The 22559-nt window shown below is 40.1% G+C and overlaps 1 protein-coding gene across 6 annotated transcripts in view; it reads right to left on the bottom strand.

Moving 5' to 3' along the window:
• Positions 1-22559, bottom strand: part of CEP164 (centrosomal protein 164) — a 1424585-nt gene that overhangs the window by 1333371 nt on the left and 68655 nt on the right. For all 6 annotated transcript variants that reach the window (XM_044080950.1, XM_044080952.1, XM_044080951.1 and 3 more), the window contains exon 2: positions 7524-7625. In XM_044080950.1, coding sequence (XP_043936885.1) covers positions 7524-7605 — 82 coding nt within the window. In that variant the 5' untranslated portion in view covers positions 7606-7625. The remainder of the gene's footprint in view (positions 1-7523; positions 7626-22559) is intronic.

Genomic DNA, 22559 nt, shown 5'->3' with positions numbered 1-22559 from the left:
TGTTTGGTGGGTTGGAAGATGATTAGTTTAGTTTTGTTTGGATTGAGTATTAATTGGGCATCGGATAACCAAGTTTCAACAGAAGAAAAGGCTTCCTGTGTGACTTTTTGCAGTTTGGGTAGGGACTGGGCTGAGCAGATGATGGTTGAGTCATCTGTGTATTGTATGACTGTGCCATGTTTGGTGGCAGAGGCTAGATTATTGGTGAAAACAGAGAAGAGTAGGGGTCCAAGGATGGATCCTTGGGGAACCCCTATGGAGACAGGTAGTTGGGGAGATATTTCATTCTGCCATACAATGGTTTATTGGCGGTCAGACAGGAAACTCTGAAACCAGATGGTGACTGATTGAGAGAAGGATAGGTTATTGAGGACAGAGATGAGTTGTTTGTGTGGGACCATGTCAAATGCTTTAGATAGGTCTAGGAAAGTAGCAGAGGAGAGACAGCCATTGTTTTTATGCTGAAAGATAGTGTTAGTAAAGGAGAGAAAGCAGTGGTGGTGCTATGGTTTGGTCGGAAACCATGCTGAGTATTGGAAAGGAGGTTGTTAGTAAGGAGGTAGTCTGAGGCCTGAGAATGTATGCATCTCTCTAGTATTTTGGAGAGTGGAGAGAGAATAGCTATGGGGCGGTAACTGGTTAGTTCTGTGGAGGGGCCGCCTTTGTGGAGGGGAATTATATGCGATACTTTCCACAGTGTGGGAACGTAACTTTCTGACAGAGATCGGTTAATCAAGATGGATACTGGGTAGGCCAGAGCATCAGCTGCGATTTGTAGTTATTCACTTGGGAGATCTGCTGCTAATTTGGTGGGCTTAAGTTTAGTCAAGAGTTTTTTTATGTTGGAGGTAGGTACAGGAGAAAAAGAGAAGGCAATGGGGAGATTACTAGTTGAAGGTGTGGGTTGAAGGGGAGGGGGGTTGTGTTGTTTAGCTAGTGATAGTATGGTTTGTGTGAAGTGTGTGTTGAATGAGGTAGCAATAATTTTGGAGGAGTGAGGGATGTTAGGAGGAGGGGTACTGACTTTACCTGGGTGGAGGATGGAGTTTATGGAGGACCAGAATTGTTTGGGGCTGTGTTGGGAGGAGTCTAGGGCAGACTGGTAGTATTGGAATTTGTCCTGTTTTATTAGCTTTTTAACTCTGTTGCGTAGTTCTAGGAATTTCTGTCTAGTTGAGTTGGTTTTGGTTTTGCGCCAGTGCTCCCAGGCTTTATCCCTGTTTTTCATTTCTGACTTAGTGGTTTTCTGTAGCCATGGGGAGGGTTGTGCTTTCGTTCTGGAAAGTCTTATGGAGGCATGGTAATTAAGGATGCTCAGGAAGGTAGTATTAAAAAATCCAACTGCGTTAGCAAGACTGAGGTACTTTAGGAGATGCCAGTTACATTCTTTGAGGGATGAAATGAATGTGAGTGGGTTAAAGTTTAGTTTTTTACATATTTGACGGTAGATGACAGGTTTAGCTTGGTATAGGTATTTTTTGAGTAGGAATGTTGGGGAGTGATCACTGATAAGCAGCCTGTTATATATGACTGGGGACTCTTACTGACTAGTATCCAATCCAGGGTAGTGTGCTTGCTGGAGTTTTTATTTATCCTAGTTGGCGACTGGACTAGTTGGGTGAAGCCATGAAGGTTTATATGATGGGTTGGATTGTTGCCAGAGTAGGATTGGCAGTCAATATTGAAATCACCTAAAATGATAGTTTCTTGGGGGAGATAGAGGGTAGACCAGCTGAGGAGGTTTTCTAGTGGAGGGATGTTTCTGCCCGGTGGGAAGTAGCATCCAATTATGTTGATGGTTTTGTTTTAGTTTATTTTGAGGTTGGTATATATTATTTCTTCATTGCCTATTTGTGGAGCTGATGATTTTAAGATCTGGATGTTTAGATGCTGTTTAAATATTATAGCTACACCGCCTCCTTACTTGTTTAGCCGGTCTACTCTTAGTATGCCGTAACCGGTAGGGAGTATTTGCTCACTGGTAATGTGAGGTTTTAGCCAGGTTTCTGTCAGGATGACTATATCTGGGGAGTACAAGTCTATGGTGGCATGGAGTTCATGGACATTGTTGGATATACTTCTAATATTTAGGCTTAGTAGAAGGAAGTCACTTGGCTTTCTATTGGCTGTGATATGGGAGAGGTTGTGGTTTCTAGTCTGATTATGAGGATTGGGGTTGGAGATGGTAGGGCCAGGATTGGGGTGGATGTCTCCACTTAGGGCTAGTTTTGATGTGCATGAGGTTATTAGTTTTCTCAGTTTTTGAATGTGTTTGTTTATTAGGGAAACTTTATGATTGTGCTCTGTGGGTAATAGGTATGGTGGGAGGGTTACTATGTTAAGTTGTAGGGATGCTTTATGTTTGAGTAATATAGTTGGTAGAATATGCGGGGGGTGCATAGGGATGTTTCTTGAGTTGGTGGGAGGGGAGTTTAGTGAGGGTGAGACATGAGTGGTGGTGTGAGTAGTAGTACAGTGGTAGTGGTTGAGTGGGGGAATGATGGAGTTTTGGTAGGATGTAAGATATGCAAGGAGAGTGCATGCAGTGAGCATAGGTAAGGTATGCTTGTACATGTTAGTTGAGGAGGTGTGATAGTTGTGGGGAAAATGGAGGAGGTAGTGTTGGGTTAGCGCTGTGGTTGGCCATTGGAAAGATGGGAGGGGTTTGTGAGTGTAATAAAGGTAGGACCACTGGGGGCGGGAGGAAATAGGGGGCAGGGTGGGGAGCGAAGTGGGTAGAGACCCTGTTAGTTGCTCTTATGAGGGGGCTGGAAACAATCAGGTAACAGTAAACTGATAAATGAACATATGATAGTGACAAAGGGTGGTTGTATGGTGCCTGCCATTTGTAATATTTATTAACTTTGGGATTGGCTTAAGGTAATAAACAGGGGAGGGGGAGGACAAGGGTGTGAGCAAGCAGTTCTTTTGTACTGCTGCTAATGAGCCAAAGCAAAGACAAGTTTGTGTTTAAGAAACAATCAGAATTGGCCAAGGACTGCTCTGAAACTGTAAGTCATTTCTTAACCATTTCTCAGGTGGAAAAACAGGACAACTTTGTATCAGTAGGCTACTGTGGTCTCAGTTTAAATTAACAAACACGCAGTATTGATCAGTTATGGATACTATTTGCTAACAGAAGGGAGTAAGAGAGAAAGTGGAAGATGAGTGTGTGTGTGTGTGTGGGGGGGGGGGGCTGCTTACAAGCCAAAGCACAGTGCTCTCCAGGGGAAAATGAATATTGGCTGAAACAGGTAGACAAATACTCAAAGTTAACTTTAGCTGTTTGAAGACAGTTCAGACCCGGACTGCGCTTTTCTTATAAGAATGATAAAGGTGGTACCGCAGTTGAATACTTAAGAGTGGTGTTAGGTCTAGAAAAGAAGAGTACAGAGAGGAGTAAGCACTTTGGAAATGGTAAAGATATAAAGATTACAAAAAACAAACTGAGCAAATAGCTACTGTAACTACTAGTATATGCAGATACTGAGCCAATTGGAAAAACATATGTTAGAAGAAACTGCATCGGACAGTTATGCAGTCACAGATAAAAATATAACGAGCAGCACTCTGTCCTGGGTGTGATTCTATCCACCAGTAGCAGCATAATTATATAGAAATAATTAGACACCAGTATGAGCTGTCTACACACAACACATTTACATGAATAACATTAGTGGACAAGGTGCAGCTATGCAACTAGACCATAATATTATCCTAAAAACAACTTGGTGCAGACAAAATGCTAGCATGCCACAGTAACTTCCAATAATAAAGCATAAATCATGTTAGATGTCTAACACAATTCAACATAAACATATACAGTTGTAAAATATCTAACACAATTCTACACAAATAGGCATTTACAGTTGTAAAACACTTACTGGAGAGACACTGAGCTCCTCATGGGGCCTGTAGCAGACTGGATTGTAGTTTTAAAAATGCATTTCTTTTTTTTATCAAGAATCAACTTAATGAGCTAAACAAAGTGTTGGGAGACCATCAATATGTGTACAAGTGGTTTAAAATAGCCCTTTTATTATATTTATTTTATTTATTTATTCATTTTAAACCAAAAACTTCATTGCCGAGAATCATCTCGGGGGCTCCTCAGAGCCATTAAGCATTATCGTCACTCTGTCTCCATTATCATAGCAACCTGGGAGCATCTGTTTCTGTTAGTGTGTCTGTGTACTGCATACCAGAGGCTCGCGATGCACCTGAAGCAAAGCTTCACTTCACTGCAACTTCAAGCCTAAATTCCCCCCTTTCAGCGAGGCAGCAGCCAGGAAAAGAACTGAGAGCAAACAGATCAAAAAAAAAAAAAACTCCCAACAAGCTGCCACAGCAAGAGATAACACATTCTTCCAGCCTTCCCACCACTCACTAAGCAGATGTATAAACAAACTATTCTCTGCCAAAATATCCCAAATCTCAGTTTTATCCACCCCCTTCCCCTGGATCCAGGCTAAAACACCAAATGTCTCTTCCTAATACACAAGCATCAGTAAACCGCAATCACAAGCCACAACCCACAGCTTCCTGGAGATGAAAACGGCAACATATAACAGCTACCAGACACAGCTGCATCCACACACACGTCAAGCTTAATCAAACAGCACTTGAAGCTATGATACCTGCCATAACTGATATTAACTATGTTTAGACAGAATAATAATTAGATTTGTACTAGCTGCCAGACACGTCTGCATCCACGCACACCATATCAGGATTGAGCAAACAGCACTCAAAGCTATGATAACTGATATTAACTATGTTTAGACAGAATAATACTGACACCTGTAATAGCTGCCAGACACAGCTGCATCCACGCACACCGTATCAGGATTGAGCAAACAGCACTCGTAGCTGTGATACATGCCATAATAGATATTAACTATATTTAGACAGAACAATGATGAACTACTGCTACTATTTTTTAACCAGGATATACATGGCATTTCTAAATCATACTTTAATTGATGAAGGCATTAGTCTCCATGACAGCACTTTTTTTTCAAAACACTCTACTGTTACTGCTATTATATACAATGTTAATTTGTTACATTTAAGTCTGAACTCTGATGAATGGTACCTTGTTGAATTAGTTAATTAATTACTTAAATTATTATAAGTAAAATCAATGAAAAATGAACAAGATAAGTACTCACTGAGTTCAAGTAGGGGAATAAAAACTTCTATGTTTGTATTACATGTCGCCTTCTTTGGCTTATATATAATGTAAATATTAACCCATCTTAACCTACCTTTATTTGTGAAGAATAATTGGACTCTCTGAACATTCTGAATAACTCATTATTGTTTCTCAGTTGTTTAAGAAACCCTCCTTTCTTTTTTTAATAAAAACAGATGACAAGTGATGTACCATATCAGTTGATACTTTGACAGATGTAGTTGTAAGAGTTATTTTTTGGGACAGCTATCCTAAAATCATTTTTTTGTTTATTCTTTCTAGCCTTGTCCAATGATTTGTTTCTTTTATTCTTTTAAGAGTAGGGGCCATCCATTCCATTTCTTCTGGGATAGACATTATGCTGTTGTTTTTGATGAATATAGTAGCTTCTTCTAAGCCATTAAAGGTTCTCATCTCATTGGCAAAAAAAGTATTTTTATCTTGGCTGGAAAGGCCAGCTGTGCTTTAATGTTGTTTTGTTTTAACAGTTTTATTACTAGCCAGACTTTTTTCCTTTGTTCTAGTATTCTGGAAGAATAATCATTGTCAAACCTTATCAGGCTTTGACTGTATTTTAAGGGTTTCTCCAAGCAGATTTTAATATTAGTTCCTTGTCCAGAAATGATAGAAATTTTATAACTATGGATCTAGGTGGAGTATTTGTTGAGTTAGAAGCAGGTTTCTTCAGTGCTCTATGCGCCCTTTCAATTCCAAATGAAAGTCCCTCTTTCAAGTCTAAAAATTCAGGAATCCAGGTTAAGAATGACATAATGTCTTCTCCTTCAGTGTTTTCAGGCAGACAAAAGATCCTTATGTTATGTTGTTTCTCCTTTCCCTGTTTTCTAAGTCATCTATTTTGTTAAGCAGCCATGTATTCTGTTTAAGCAGAAATTCTTTTTGGAATTCTTCCTCTTTGAGTCTCCCTTCCATGTCATTTAGAGAAGTCTCTATATTTTATTTCTGTATGGTGTTGCTGTAATAGTTCCTTAAGAGTATCAGTCTGTTTCTGAGAATTTAATTTGAGGTTTTCTAAGTCATTTTTAAAGCCATCCATCTTCAAAGACAGTTCCTGTAATGTAGATATCATCAATTGCAGTTCTTTTTTCAAAGCAGTATCTGAATGAGAATTCCTTGAGCTGTTCCTATTCAGTGACTCAATATATCTCCAAGTTACTTGACAAGAAAATGTTTGTATATCTCCACCAAAATTGACATTTATGTAGTTTAGTGGTTTATCTATAGATTTCTGACGTTTTAAACTTGAAAATAATAAATTTTCCTATATTATTGTTCTAGTTTATGGAGCTCTCAGTATTCACTACTCTCAGTTGGCCATCTAGGCTCCGCCCCCTTGTCACATCTTTTTTTGAAGATGGTGTTTAACAGAAAAGTTATTTTAAAACCAAGTTATTTTTGAAAAAAAAAATCTTCTGTGAGTTCTTCTAAATAATTTTCCAAATAATAATTTGACAAAGTTTTTTAAAGATGGCATCCTGACAGAATTAAATTTAAGCTTGCACAGCAAATTTCAGATGCAGCATGCTGTTCACCAACTTGGATGGGAAGATTTTTTTAGTGTGGCCATAAGGCCTGCATGACTGGACACTCTCTGAATGCATTTCAGCCAGGGTCACACCAAACTGGAGTGAAGAGAAAATGTTTGTTTACAAACAACACTTAACCACCTCCTCTCTTTATTTTAAATCACCCAACATTAAGCCATCACTACAACCATAAATGAACACCTGTGATACAGCAGAATCTGACCAAATAAACTGAAAATACAAAAATACACCTAAACCTGCAAAATGTTTTAAGCCTCAATGAAAAAGAAGACAATCCTTTGGGATCTGCAGTTATCCCCTGCAGAAGGCCTCCAAAATCAGATCTTCACATTTAAAACAGCAGCAAAACTCTGAATTTTGCAGTTATGTGAAAATCTCATCTTCCAGCTTAAAAAAGATGGGCAGCTTCATGCAATCTACAAAGCATTACTACAAATCACTATCATCTGTAAAGAATGCATTTCTAAGGTCATACCTTGACAAAACAGTTAACAATGAAAATTAGAGTCCAACTGCATAACAACAAAGAACAGAAAAAAAAAAGAAAAATGAGCACTCAACTACAATATCACTCTGAACCATATCAGTGACTTAATGCCATAATTTGTAGAGACTGTGAACTGTTGGTATACTGTAATGTTTTTAAGCATAACAAAAATTCAGGCTGGGAACATCATCTTCTTCAGCAGTGAATGGCTACACACTTGAGTAAAGAAGCAGGCACATAATAAAAGCTGCACAGACTACAAAAAAAGTTTATTTACCCTGCTCATTAGGAATGTAGCTTTCATCATATGACTCCTCCAGTATTAACTGGTCCCCAATTCGCATTGCAGCAACAGCCATTTTTGTTCCAAGACCAATGCCTACGTTAAGAAATAAAAGTGAAATAAATTGGTTAACCAGCTCCTTAATTAACTACTAACTCATGTATTCATATAAAGAACAAATATGCAAGTCTCTTTACTGATACACAAATTACTCAACCAATGCTAGCACATTACAAAAACAAACAAAAAAAAAGATCTGAAAGATTTTAGATGAAGGGGAAGAAATATGACCAGTGGCTTCTCACAAGAAACCAAAAGATGCAGGGAGGACATGACACTGACGCACTTGATCACGTTTGGGGAATGCAAAGGGAGTCATTCTTAACAGGAATGAAAGAAAGGTAGCATAATGGGGAATGCTCATGATTCTGCCCTAGAGCTGTAGTGCAGAGGTAGTACCACAAAGTGTTGCTTTATAAAACAGAATTTTAATGCTATGATAGAAAAAAATGGTGGCTCTGGGAAAACTCTACTTTGCATCCTGCAGTGGAGAGGATGTGTTACAGTTCTGTGCTGCATTTATTGATTTGGTTAAATTTATCACTGTTTTTCAGCTTGCACTTGTTAAAGAAACACATTCTGTTTGTTACTGCATTACTCTTGCATCGTTTTAACAGTACTCTGATATAATATAACCCCCTCTAACACTGCAAAAGTTGTTCTGAGTTTGCCAAAATATTTCTAAGTTTTGCAAATGGTTTCTGTGTTTGTAGAAGCTCTCTTACATTTACATACATTTTGCTGTACTTTGGGAACTTTTCTCAAGGTTTGTGAACTTATTTCCAAGGATTCCTGATATTGCAGGAGTTCTGCCTTTAGTTGTAAGCCATTTGTTACTGCACTTGAGCTCAAAACCAGTTCATTTTACATTAGAAGGGTTTATTTCTACATTCTGGTGGGATCAGAGGGCTGAACCCATTCGAGTTGGGAACTGCTGGTGTAAGGCTTATAGTGTGTTTACCCGATTGGCCTGAGGGCTTAACTGTGTAACAATATTTCATCCTGCTGGTATAAAAGCCTTACATTTTTGTGAAATTGTGCTAATTTATTCAGAGTTTCCCTGTGCCTGGCTTTAACACCTGTGGCTACAAGACCTTAGGTTTATCTAATACCGTCTGTGGACCAACAAAGCTGATATAAGTATTTTTTGCACTTGCTCTAAATACTCATTAACAGTTCTATGATACATTTATTGATTTGGTTGAATTTATCAAGGTTTTTTAGCCTGTACTTGTTACAAAAACACCATCTGTTTGTTACTGCTCATATTTCTGTATTTGGGAACATTTCTCAGGGTTGTGAACCTACTAAAGCATTTGTTACTGCAACTGAGCTCAAAACCAGTTTATTTTACATTAAGTGTGTTTTTTCTTCACTCGGATAGGAGCAGAAGGCTGATTCAAACCATATGAGTTGGGAACTGCTGGTGGAGGGCTTGTGCGTTTATCTGATTGGCCTGAGGGTTTACCTGTGTAAAAAGCCTTTCATCCTGCTGGTATAAATACCTCTCATTTGGGCATCATGGTTACCCATGCCTTGTATATTAAACAACCTCTCCAGTTTAAAATCCTATAATGCTCTCCATAGTCTCCCAATGTTCATAGCTGATTGAAGAGCTGCCAGTTTCCACAGAGGGCAGAACCACTGCAGATCATTTAATAGTATACTACTAAACACTCCCACTTAGACCTTTAAGTGAGTCTCCCCTACTCCTTTGCATCTACTAAGGATTTGGTATAATGGATAGGTGCTTACTGGTCATCTCTGTTTCTGGCCTGGTGGATATGGACATCCTTGGGCAGTGCAGTAACTGCCTCATGTTCACTGACAGGCATTTAATTTTAGATCATACAAACACAGTCTGTCAGAGATGTAGATACACAATGTCAATAGAGTCAATGCTCTCATACAAATGAAAAATGCAAACCAGGTTATCAGTACTACACCCAAAACATTCACTACCAACACTAAGGAGCAAACACACAGGCCCATATATGCCACAATGCCTTTCATACATTTCAATCCCCCTCAGCTCACAATAAAACAAAGAGATGAGGTGTCTCAATGTTCAAAAAGGACAAGAACACTGCTAGATTGCTTCAACAAAATTACTCTCTTGAGCTGTTCCATGCCAACTAATGATAAGTGCATCGCCCAATTATATCCTTGCTAGCTAAAGATCCCTTAACTTGAGTCTGGAAAACCACACCTCTTACGTAAACCTACTGGAATCACATGACATTCAGCCTAATACCATACTTATTGGTAACTTCAACTACCCCTCTATAAACTGGGAGATTTATGTGACCCATAATACACTTGCACAGAGGTTTTTGAAATTATCAATGCAACCACCCTGGAGCAACTAGTTAGCTCCCCAACTAGAGGTACAAATATCCTAGACCTAGTACTCAAGAACATGGAGATGATGATGCTTCCTCCCATGCATTAACTCCTTACTGGTAAGATCTGACCACAAAATGATCTCCTTTACTATTAAAAATAACCTAGAACCCCCATCAAATTCCAAACCTGTTAAGAACTTTGCTAAGGCTAATTACCTCAAATTAAGGGACAACATATTAAACTTCAAAGCCCCTTCAAACCCAGATGACACAGAGACCTACTCTGAGCTGTACACATAAGCACTGTACAACCACATTCAAAGCTGCATAGAGGAGGCAGTACCTGTCCGAGTCAAACCTATGATTACTGGCAAAAATAAACCACCCTGGTAGACCCCTAGCATAAATAGGCTATTCAACAAAAGGAAAAAAAGTCCTCTCCAAAGCCAAGAAGGAACAGAAAAAACAGTTAAAAAAACACGCACCTGGCTAAACAAATTACAGACCTGGTTAAATCTGCAAAAGCAATCTATGAGGCAAAAATAGCCTCCCAGGTAAAAGATAACCATAACGCTTTTTTAATTATGTTCGTAACCTCAGGGGAAACACTCAGCAATGTCCCAAGTTAATCATGAATGGCAACAGTTACGCCCAGCCTGAAACTGTAGCATACTTGCTGGCTGACAAGTTCAGTTCAAACTTCTCCCTCACATCACCTCCTACCACACCCAAAGAAATCCCCAAAACCATCCCCATACCAGTTATTACACGGACCAGGTCCTTACTGTGCTTGCTAAAGCCAAAAACACAGCCTCCATAGGTGCCGACAACATTCCAAAATGCTTCTTAAAGTGCTTAAAATAGAATCTATCAGGGTTGTTAGAAATCTTCTTTAACCACAGCCTACAGATGGCTTTGTCCCAGAGGAAAGGTGGACTGCAACTGCCATCCCTCTACACAGAGGGGGGGGGGTCCATCAACTGACCCAGAGAACTACAGACACATAAGCTTGACCAGTCTTATCTGCAAGGCCATGAAGAGAATTATCATGGACCTGACCAATAATGATAGAGGAACTCTCCAAACACAGGACCAGACCCAATTTGGCTTTGTCAAAGGAAGATCATACCTGCTCAATCTGGAGAACATCTTCAACAAAGTCGCCAGGACCGTGGATGAAGGTAAAAATGGTACACACTGCTTATCTAGACCTGGCCAAAGCTTTCGACACAATCTCCCACTAAGCGAACATAGATAAACTTACTGAGTTAAGCATAAATGCCAATATCATCTGATGGATAGCAAACTGGCTCACTGACAGGAATGCCATAGGGCTCAGTGCAGGTACCCCTCCAGTTTGGTATACAATACTTCTCTGAAGTGAAGGCCAATGTTGGGGGTATCTAGCTCACCAAGTTCACTGACTGAATGCTGGAAGCAATCACTGAATCCCCAAATGATGTTGACATTGTACAAACAGGCCTAAAATGACAAACAACTGGTGCCAAAACCATGGTCTGAGACTAAATGCTAAAAATTGCATAATCATACCCTTCAGTAAATCAGATATTCCTGCAAATTATGATATAGATAGCACATCCCTAAATGTAGACCCATTGGTGAGGGACTTAGGAACATAGGCAGATAGTAACCTAAACTTTGATCACCAGGTAGCTGCGGTAGTGAAGAAATCCTACTGTGTGGCTCAACCTATAAGTAAAGGCATGGCATCAAGATCAAAGAAAGTCATAGTGCCATTGTACTCGGCCCTCATCAGGCCCATAATTGAGTACAATGCTCCCTTCTGTATGTACCTAACCAGGCAGTTACACCAATTTGAGTGGCCACAGGAGTTTCTCACTAAAAAAATACAAACTGTAAGACACATGTCTTATGCAGATCGACTAAAGACCCTAACCCTTTACTTCGTCTCATACCATTTTTGAGAGGTGACTTATGCCTGACCGACAAGGCATTCTCTGATCCAGTCCTGATGAAAATGTTACATATTTGCAAGAAAAATTATACAATGGTTACACATTCCATGGGCCTGAACCCCATTTGTGACTCTAACAGAATCTGCTGGAGAGACAGATTCTTATCCAAAAGGCTGCTTTGTCTATGGAATAAACTTCCCATTTTTGTAAAATAAAGCCCATCCTCCGCTATCTTCAAAACAAATTTTGGATGGGGAACTGTAAATTCACTAGCAGGGTACTGCCCAAATCCCTTATGAACAGAGGCAGTCTATAAAATGACTCAGCACTCCAAAACCTAAAGACCCACTACCCTGATACCACCTCATCCCATATTTGGGGAATTAAGATAAAATACTGTCATATCCTAGGTATTATTGGCTAGGCTTGTAAAGGCTCTTGTACCATTAGCCTAGTAATCACCTATGAACCTAAGCAGTATACTGTAGGGACAAAGTACACCCTGGATATTGTATAGATATGAGGAAATCCACAAAGACATTCAACAGGTCATAGGACAAGTGGAAAAAGGGTAATGAGAAGATAGAGGGGAGACAGAAAATTAAATATATTTAAAAGACTGGATAGCTTATTTTCTCCTTCTGCCATCAAGCAAATGTTATATAACTAAAGCAACCTAGGACCCATTCTCCTTTCAGTTGATGGAGCGCAACAAGAAGTCCTAAGGGAGATTGCTACATGCTTATAGGTGCAAGCATAAAGAGTCATGATGTCTAACACAGGATGAGCATGGGGAAGCATGCACACATCTTCCTGAATTTTAAGTCACTAGCATGCCAGGGTGAACTGGTGACAAGAACTGGGCACGACATACATCTTTCTGTTGACAATACTCAGTTCTAGCCACCCCCTCTGCTTTAAACTCCTGTGTGGTACCTATATTTCCAATAGCCTATCCCATGAAGAGTCACATCAGAAGTTACTGTCAGGACACACTGATTAGTGGAATGTCTGGCCACATTAGGAAGGTAGAAAGGTAGGTCAGCTCAGTAACAGAAAAAAAAAACACCAAAATGAAGTACCCAAAACTAAAGCATTAAAGCATTTTAAAAAGAGCCCTAACAAAGTGGGAATATTACATGCCCAAACTCACATCTTTATTCCTACTCAGATTTCCTCCCCAGTTTTGAACTGTAAACTTCTTTCACAAAGTGTCTTCAAAGAAGACTGAGATTTATAATTCCTTTAACGGGAACAAATTTACCTACTTAACTAGAGATGTCAAGCTCAAATGAGCATAAGGGCTGTATAAACATTAGCAAACTCAACCGACGGCCAAATTCTCCAAACAAAAACAAAGGTAGTCATGTACAGCTAGGAATGTAGTGTAGTAGCTTCCTGATTGGAGAGCTGCTTAAAACCAGATAGTAGTGAGCTTGAGGTCTCTGGACTCCTGCAGATCTTCAGTAATTTTTCAATCTACAATGACATTTTTGCGAAGGGTTTTCCCTGCAATGGAAGGGGTATGAGGTGAAATGGGGTCACAGAGAGACACAGTATGCAGAAGTTGCATGTTGTGCTTTATCAGTTGCCATTTACTGGTTGCATAAACTGGGCTGAAGTGCTAGAAAGGCCAGAATTCCAACACTCAACATTGCTGATGAGTTAACATATTTGCTTGACTAGAGACCAAAAAACAGAGGACTTAAGACATGATCTCAGGAAGCATTTTTCACTGAAGGAGTGCAAAGTAGGCAAACTGCACTTTCACCAAAACAAAATACCTATAACTGTGTAGGTTCAGAAGACAATGCCTGGGATTTATAAACAACACAATGCAAAGCACTAATTAGTGATTATGTGATTCAAAGACGATGCATAATAACTGTCTTCTTTGCTGTTAGCCACCAACCAAATCAAACTCCAAAATATTAGTGTTGGGCACCCATGCAGTACTCTTCTCTGAATTCAAGACCATGTTAGCTCTTGTGTAGATGGGAGGGGTATAATCTATTACAGGGGACAACAGGTGGGAGGAGCAGGGGCATTCAGCTGTATTACCATGTATATTTGGGGGAAGCAAAAGTCTTCTTTTATTTGCTCATTGTATGTTAATATTTTACACTTCTTTTTTTCTTTTGTTTCAGTTCGGCCTTTCCAATCCATACACTGCCCTGTACCTCACAACCAAAGAGGCGGCAGTCTCTCCAAGCCACCACAAGGATCCTTACATGTTAAGGACCACCCCCCTCCAAGTATGCTACACAGCACTCATCAGCACATAATTCAGCCCTGACCACCTGATGCCAGTTTTCAATCACTCCAATATCAGCTTCCAAGTGTTGTCATACATCATAGTCAATGGCACTATCTGAAAGTTCAATGACTGACAGAAACCTCAGTGGAGATATTTTTTCAAGATGCAACATCCAAGACCTTCTAATGCCATATGTGAAAACACCCCTCTCTGAGACCAATACAAGGGCTCATAATATAAGATGAAATTGTATTCAGCAAGTGCATTCAGCTGACAGACACACTCAGCCAGGACTTGTTTTTCATTTAATATAGAACTAAACATAACAGACATTAGTTAGCTCTACTACAGACAGCAACAAATTTCTCACTGCAATACAGTAAATTCACCAGCTATTACAGGAGCAGTACCACAAAAGGCAGATCTGCCCTATGCAATGATATCTGGCATAGAAAAATGCTCATTGCATAATATCGTTGATAATTTGCCTGGTAAATAATGAAGACAGATTAAAATTAGAATTCAATTACCCACCCAAGGCCTATAAACAAAAGTCATGTACTTACCATGTCACTGGATCATCAATACTCCCAGTCTGTCTTTAGACTTGTAGGATTTTGCCATCAGGTAGCATTAACTCGGCAACAATTATTCCAAAATGTTTGAGATCATTCTCTATTCCCATGATGCAAATGTCCTCCCCTGTAACTCAAATTGAGTTTACTGCCTCACACCTAAAAAGGGACTAAGAGGTAACAAGAGGTTGTGGCACCTTCAAACAAGATTCAGGATAAGTCTGCAAGTTCTCTCAGTCTAAGTTGCATGAGAATTTGGAGGTGGACAGAGGACAGGTTGTCTAAGTGGATGGATTAGGGATAATGAAGATCATGTGTTCTGATAACAAGTACATAACTTATGTATCTTATATTATCCCATTCATCCACTTCAATTTCTGGGACAGATTCCCCAGCTGTTAAGTCTTAGTTGGAATAATGACAGGATGCCCCCATACACAGTAGTATCCACATTGCTACACCACAACTATCAAAAGTCAACAAGTTCTTGAATAGTGCTGTAGAAATTGCAATGGATTGTGCAGAATGTGCTTTGGGTTTAGATGCAATGGACCTACAGTCGGACAGCCATCTGGACAAAATAACTTTGGTGACCTTCTGGCCCAGCTTGGAAGGCGAATAGGAAATGAAAGGATGATTGATTTTCCTTGCTGCTGTGAACATGAAATAAGTGTAACAGATATTCCCCTCTGCTGCATTACTGGGAAAAAAAGATTGGTAGAGAAACAGTTTGGTTTAGGGAGGATTCTAAAGTGACCTCCTGTGTGGAAGACTAAATAAGGAGGTTTGGAGGAAACAGGATGCAATTCAGAAACTTGTCTTACTGAGGTAAGAGGTGAGAAAAGTACTTCAATGGAGGATGAGTCAGCACTTCTAGTACAAAACTGAGATTCCTGGGAGGTACGGGGTCCTTAACAGGAGGAACGAGAAGGAAGGTGCCTTTTAGAAACGTTTTGCATACCTTCTGTGAGGCCAGAGTTAAAAAAACATTAAAACCCTGATGAAAGTTAAACATAGCAAAAAGCAATTAATAGAAAATGGAAATCAAAATCTAAACCAACTATAAATGAAGTACTGGACATTATAAAGGACATATAAGAAGCGGAGATGGGACCATTTTCTAGTAATTGCTTTTTTGGCAGTCAACATTAAACTTACCAAGGCCTTACTATTTCAAGCCAATTTGGTTCCTATATTGCAAGCTCAAAAGAATAATTTTCTGAGTAAAAATCATCTGTTTCCCCAGCATTTCTGACAAAGTGTTCTGTGTGGAAATTTTAAAATCTACAAACTAATTACATTACCCAAAACATATTCCAATTACCTCACAGTTTACCATCACACCTCCAACATTTGCCATCTACCGCAAGAAAATTCTATGAAGTCTGCTTGGTATATAAAATACTTACGCATACACTGCCATGCAAAACTCCTAAACCTTCTGGATTTTGTTGCATTTTTCTGAGCCATAAAAATGTGCTTACAGTGTTCCTTTGTATATCACCTTTCCATTCCCTCTTCCCAATCTTTTATAACCTCTTTTGAATGATTTATATAGTTACTCTGCATTATTTTATATGCCTACTAATCACCCCCTTTTCAACAGCAGCTTCTGTTCATGAGTCAGCTGAAAACGTGACTAGAGCTGGTCTTTTGCTTAGCATTCCCTATCCCTTTCTCTTTGCCTGTACTCTGTAGTCAATCCCTGGTACAGAAGGCAGTCTCTAACCTGAAGTCCTAACTTCTGTTTGGCCTTATCCCACACTTTTCTCTCCCTAGTTGCCTGCTCACAATACCTTGGTTTCTTTGCTAATTTTCTCTAATAAATTTCATCCCCCCCTTTTGCCTATTTGCACTTATCCCTATTGGCAAAATCTCCTATCGAGTTCCATGTTGGCTTAGTTCTTAGAATACTTTCTGCTACTTTATAAATATATTATTCTCTTTGGCTGTTGTTATTCTCCTTAAGGGCCTGCATCCAAATTTTTCTCTCTCTCTCTCTCTCTTACAAGTCTCGGCAGACTCCTACAGTGATCCATGGAGAGCAACTGCTATCCACATAATTTACAAAAAATGAATGACTTGAATAACTTGAAACTCATCTTCTTGGATCAAATGAAGAAGGGACATGATGGCGCACTTTGAATATGCTTATGAAATAGGTCTGAAACTAGAAATGACCAGTATCCTACCATTTCCAAGAATGATGCCTTATTACAAGCTTATTGGCTCAGCTTCTCGCATCATCCTAAGGGAATCATATATATATATATATATATATATATATATATATATATATATATATACACTCACTCTCTCACACACACACACACACACACACACACATTTTTTATATATATATATATACACATATATATGTTCACAGGTTCATAAGTGTGTATTAGGCTAATGGCCCAGCGGCCTTTACAATGTGTGTGTGTGTGTGTGTGTGTGTGTGTGTGTGTGTATATATATATATATATATATATATATATATATATATATATATATATATATATATATACACATATATACATATATATATATATATATATATATATATATATATATACATATATACATATATATATATATATATATATATATATATATATATATATATATATTCATATATCTATATATATAGGTTCATACTAGGCTATCTGCCCTAGGGCATTTATAAGCCTAGCCAGAGTGTGTTTGGCTTTCGCCACCCATTTTAAATTAATTTTGCTATGGCCTTTTTCGAGGTTAGTATACTGTGCCTCTGTCTAACAGTGACACAGAAGTGATACCCGGGGTAAACCTACGATCCCCCATCCACTCATCAAGATTCCTCTTGAAGAGAGTCAGTGAGGGACTCTGCCTAACCTGGACTGGGATTTTATTCCAGAGTGAGGGGAGCCTATGGGTTATGAATCTGTCCCTCCAGCATGTCCTATTTATTTCAGTGCTGAGGTTCAAGTCTCTCGAGCACGTAAGCTCGATGGGATTTGGATTTTCTGAGGTGCAGCATGTGCATTAATTCCAGGTTGGACATGGCTTTATACGTCAGGCACAGATCGCCTCTGAGCAGGCGGTATGCCACTGAGTAGAGCTGGAGTTTCTTTAACTGGGCAGCATATGGCATCTGTTTGAGCCCTTTGATCCTCTTGGTGAGGTACTTTTGGGGTCTTTCCAGTTGCTGCAGGTGTCTGGTAAGGTACATCCCAAAAGGGGCATTGTACTCAATTATGGGCCTGATGAGGGATAAGTAAAGAGGCACAATGATCTCCCCTGATCTAGATGTGAATCCCTTCATGATTAGGTGGGCTATATAAAATGTTTTTCTAACCACTTTGGCCACGTGGTTGTCAAATGAGAGATTGCTATCAACTTGGGTCCCCAGGTCCCTAATTACTTCTTCTGTACTTAATGGATTACCACCTATGTGGTAATTTGTGGGTACTTTGTTTTTGCCAAAGGGATGACTATACACTTTTGGCGTTTAGCTTGAGGCCATGGCTCTGGCACCAGTTGCCTGTTTCTATGAGGCCCTTTTGGAGGATGCTTGTGTCGGCTGGAGAGTCGATTATAGCACCCAGTTTGCAGTCATCTCATGAACTTGGTCAGCCACAGTCCTTCCGTGTTGGCCTGTACCTCCGAGAAATATATACCGAACAGGAGAGGTCCCAGGACTGAGCCTTGTGGGACGCCACTTGTGACTGGTTTGGAGTCTGACATGGCTCCAGCAATTCTAACCATGTGGGTTCTGTCCTTGAGCCAGTTTGCAACCCATCTAGTGACATAGGGGTTTATATTTAAGCTGGTGAGCTTATCTATAATGCCCGAGTGGGGTATTGTATCGAAGTCTTTTGCGAGGTCCAGGTAGGCTGTGTGGAACACCTTCCCCTCGTCAATGGCCTTGGTGACTGTTTCAAAGAAATCGACCAGGTTTAAGAGGCAGGATCTGCCCTTAACAAAGCCGAACTGGGTAGGATCCAGTGTCTGTAGGTCCCCAATATCTTTTTTTATGAGGTCCATGATGATCCTTTCCATAGCTTTGCAGACCAAGCTAGTCAGGCTTATGGGGCGATAGTTTCCAAGATCCGTTGAGGCACCACCTTTGTGGAGAGGGACCACTGTTGCTGTACGCCACTCTTTGGGTACATATCCTGTGGTAAGGCTGAGATTGAACAGTAGTTTTATGTTTGGGTTTAGCTCTTCTTGGAGTTCATGTAGGACGCAGCCCGGGACACCGTCTGGTCCCATTGATGCTGTGTTTTTTTGCTTTGGAGAGGGCGGCTCTTACCTGAGCATCTGAGATGTCAGGGGGGGCAGCACTCTGCTGGGATAGATATTTGCCCTTTTGGTGGGGAGGGGGGGAAGAAGTTTGCGCTGAACCTGTCAGCTAGGATGTTGGCAATGTCTGTGGGTTTGGTGTATTTTTTGTCATTTTGGACTAATTCTGAGCATATCTGGGAATTCCCACCCAGGTTCCTAACATAACTAAAGAAAGTCCTGTGCAATTTTTCTCTCGAAGCTGGCCTTAGACGATTTTATGAGTGCCCGTAGTTTTTTGCTAACACTGATCAGAGATGCCTTCCCTTTTTGGGATTTTGCTCTATCATGTAGTAGCTTCCTCCTTCTATTGTATAGTTTGTTTATGGCTGGGGTCCACCAGACAAGACGTCTGCCTTTGGAGGATTGGGTCTTGGTTTTATCTGGGATTGCATGATCCATGCATTCCTGAAGGTGTTCATAGAATGCGTTTGTAAAGGATTCTGCGGTCTGGGCCGTATTTTCCACAGGCCCGGGGGCTTTGAAGGATTCCACCTCGGTTTTGAGGAGTGTGAAATTTGCTTTAGAGAAGTTTTTCACTGTGGTTTTCTGGGCAGGGGGTGGGGTCGGGATGTGAATATCCAGTGAGATTAGTTTATGGTCTGATCTTACCAGTGAGGGATACATTTCTGGTCTGGAGCATAGAGTCCCCATGTTGGTGATGATCAGGTCCAGTATGTTTTCCCCTCTTGTGGGAGTGGTAACAAGTTGTTCCATAGCATTTGAGTTTATAAATTCTAGGAACCTTTGAGCTAAGGTGTTGGAGCTAGAGTAATGCTCCCAGTCTATGTTTGGGTAGCTGAAGTCGCCCAATATAATGGTGTTTGGAGAGACCTTCATATTTTCCAGTGTTCTCAGGAAGGTCGAGTGGGGTTCCTGGATTTGGGAGGGTGGTCTGTAGCAGGCTATAAACTGGAAGGCAGGTTTACCCACTGTTAGTTGCACATGGATAGTCTCTCATATATATATATATATATATATATATATATATATATATATACATACATATACACACACACACACACACACACACACACACACACACACACACACACACACACACACACACACATATTTCAGACTGGAAGGAGATACCTGACCACCTCTGCTGCTTTACTAGGCATTACCTGCATCTCTCGCTTTATGGCCTCTTTATATTGGCAAAAACTTTTTCTTCCCTGGCAGTGTCTTTTTGGGCAAGGTCAGCCTCCTCAAATTACCTACATTTCCAAGCATAATAAAATCATATAAAGGTAGTGTTGCTCAATGCTTGAAGCTTTAAACAAAAAACTACCCTCCTTAGAGGAATTCTTAGCCCTTGAAAATAAAAATAAATGCATAGTTACTGAAACACGGTTTCAGCGCAGTGAAAGTACCTCCACAGTGCAGGGTTTAGTGCCTACCACTCCTTCAGACCCAGTACTGAATTCTACGGTTTAGCTGGAGGTGGTGTGTCTATACTCCTAAAAAACATTTCATGTCCCTTGGGTGACTTCAACTATTCCCTCAGTTAACTGGGAAACCTACACCACCACAAATAAGGATGCTCAGAGATTCCTCGACTTCATTAATGCCAAATTCTTGGACCGACTAGTCTGAATCCTAGATATTGCCTCCTAAATCTGACGGACATTTTTGAACAAGTCACAGAGGTATTACAAGAGCTCTAAATTTCAAACTGCTGTTTTGACTGCACTGATTTTTTTGCATTTTCTAAATGTAAATTTGGATATTTCCATTATTTTTTGATGTTGCTCTTATTATAATACAGCTTGTTGATTTTAAAATTTGTTTTACAGTAAAGGATTTTTCTTTGAGTCTTAAAGGTTGTTGGCTAGGGTGAGTTAATCAACATTTCTTCTGCATTCATTGACTGAATGGAAATTAGATATAGTTAATTAGTGGCAGGAGCTGAAAAACAGTTTTCTAATTTAAGGTTTTCACCTGCATTTCTCTCCAGCCACAAGACCTTTGAATTTAAAACTCTTTGCATTGATTTTAGATATTTTTCCCACCCACTTGCCCAATTCTTGATGTGCTTTTAAATTTGCTAGCTTTAGATGCCTATCCCTACTATACATTGGAAGCCTCTCCCAGTGCTAATTTTAATGGGCACTGATAGGACAAACTGATAAGGCACTCCCATTAGACTTTTAAAGCTCGAGTTAGATTCTTTTTTTTTTTTTGTTTTTCATATCTTCAGTTAGTGGATACTGGGTCATGGCAGGGCTAGCCACACTGTGGTGTAAAAAAAAAGACATGACGCTAGGTGATTTGATCATGTTGACTAATGTCACCAAAATGGGCATGGGTGTTTGCTGGTGATAAGTGGGCTGAGAACCCGGCCTACTCTGACCTACACCAGGGACCCATGCTAACAGTGGGAGGGGGTTTATGTGTCCCTACTGGCCAGTGTGTGCCCACAATAAGTCCCAGCAGTCTTGGGACAATAAGCTACTGGCCAGCTGGTGTCCACTCACCCAGCTTGTGTTACGTGGAATAGCTCTGTTGAGTAAAAGCTGGATGTAAAACCAACCACCCTGCCATACAGGAACTAAGAATCGCAACACAGTGTAGGTTCACTGACAGGAAGTAGCTTGGAAGTAAATGACATAATGGTAAGGGGGAGGATGGACATACTATGTATCCAGGAGACAAGATGGAAGGGCAGTGCAGCAAAGCCACTTGGCTTGGGATCCAGAATCCACTGCTCAGGATGAGGACAAGCTAGGAATAGTGTGGGAATTGTGGTGAGGAAACGGCTTCAGAAGGCATTGAGGGGTGTCATCAGAATTAGTGGCAAACTCATAGCAATCATACTCTAGCTTAATGATAGGGCAGTAGTCATAATTTCAGCCTATGCCCCACAGCAGGGTAGTGAGGAAAACAGTGTATTTAGACAACAGTTGCAGGACTTAGAAGATAAAACTGGACAACAGGAATTGGTGTTGATAATGGGTGACCTAAAATGCACATATCATGAGAGACAGAACAGGATATGAGGACTGCTGGGTCCATGTGGATGGGACAACAGAAATAAAGAAGGAGAGGACATTCTAGACTTCTGCTTGGCAAATGGCTTGATAACAGTCAGCACATGCTTCAGCAAGTCAGAAAGTCACTAGATCACATACAAGAGTGGCCAATATGCAACTCAGGTAGACCTCCCACTAATAAAGAAAGGGCACAGGGGTAGAATCAGTGATTGCAAAGTCATCCCCAGTGAAAAAGTCAGTCTACAGCATAAACCACTGGTTGCCACTGTGACAGTCTGAGGTACTGCCAGCCATGCCAAGAGAAGTAGGGCAGTGGATGTGTAACATATGCCAGCACAGATAGCTGGAATTTTGTAAAGCATTATATGTCACTTGTATATCAAACTGATGTACAGATGCTTGTGTTGAAAATATATTTGTAAAGTTGCTTGTTTTAAAAATGTATCAACAGTCTGCTGTAACTGTTTAAAGGTATATGTTTTAAAAGAGGATACTGGAAGAGAAGAGGTTAATCTCAGTCCCAGCTAACTTGGAAAATAG

The sequence above is a fragment of the Protopterus annectens genome, chromosome 8.part0 (assembly GCF_019279795.1).
Source record: "Protopterus annectens isolate FY-2018-M chromosome 8.part0, PAN1.0, whole genome shotgun sequence".
NCBI classification, from domain to species: Eukaryota; Metazoa; Chordata; order Ceratodontiformes; family Protopteridae; genus Protopterus; species Protopterus annectens.
The sequence above is the reverse complement of the archived record's forward strand: the minus strand, read 5'-3'. Positions and strand labels throughout refer to the sequence as shown.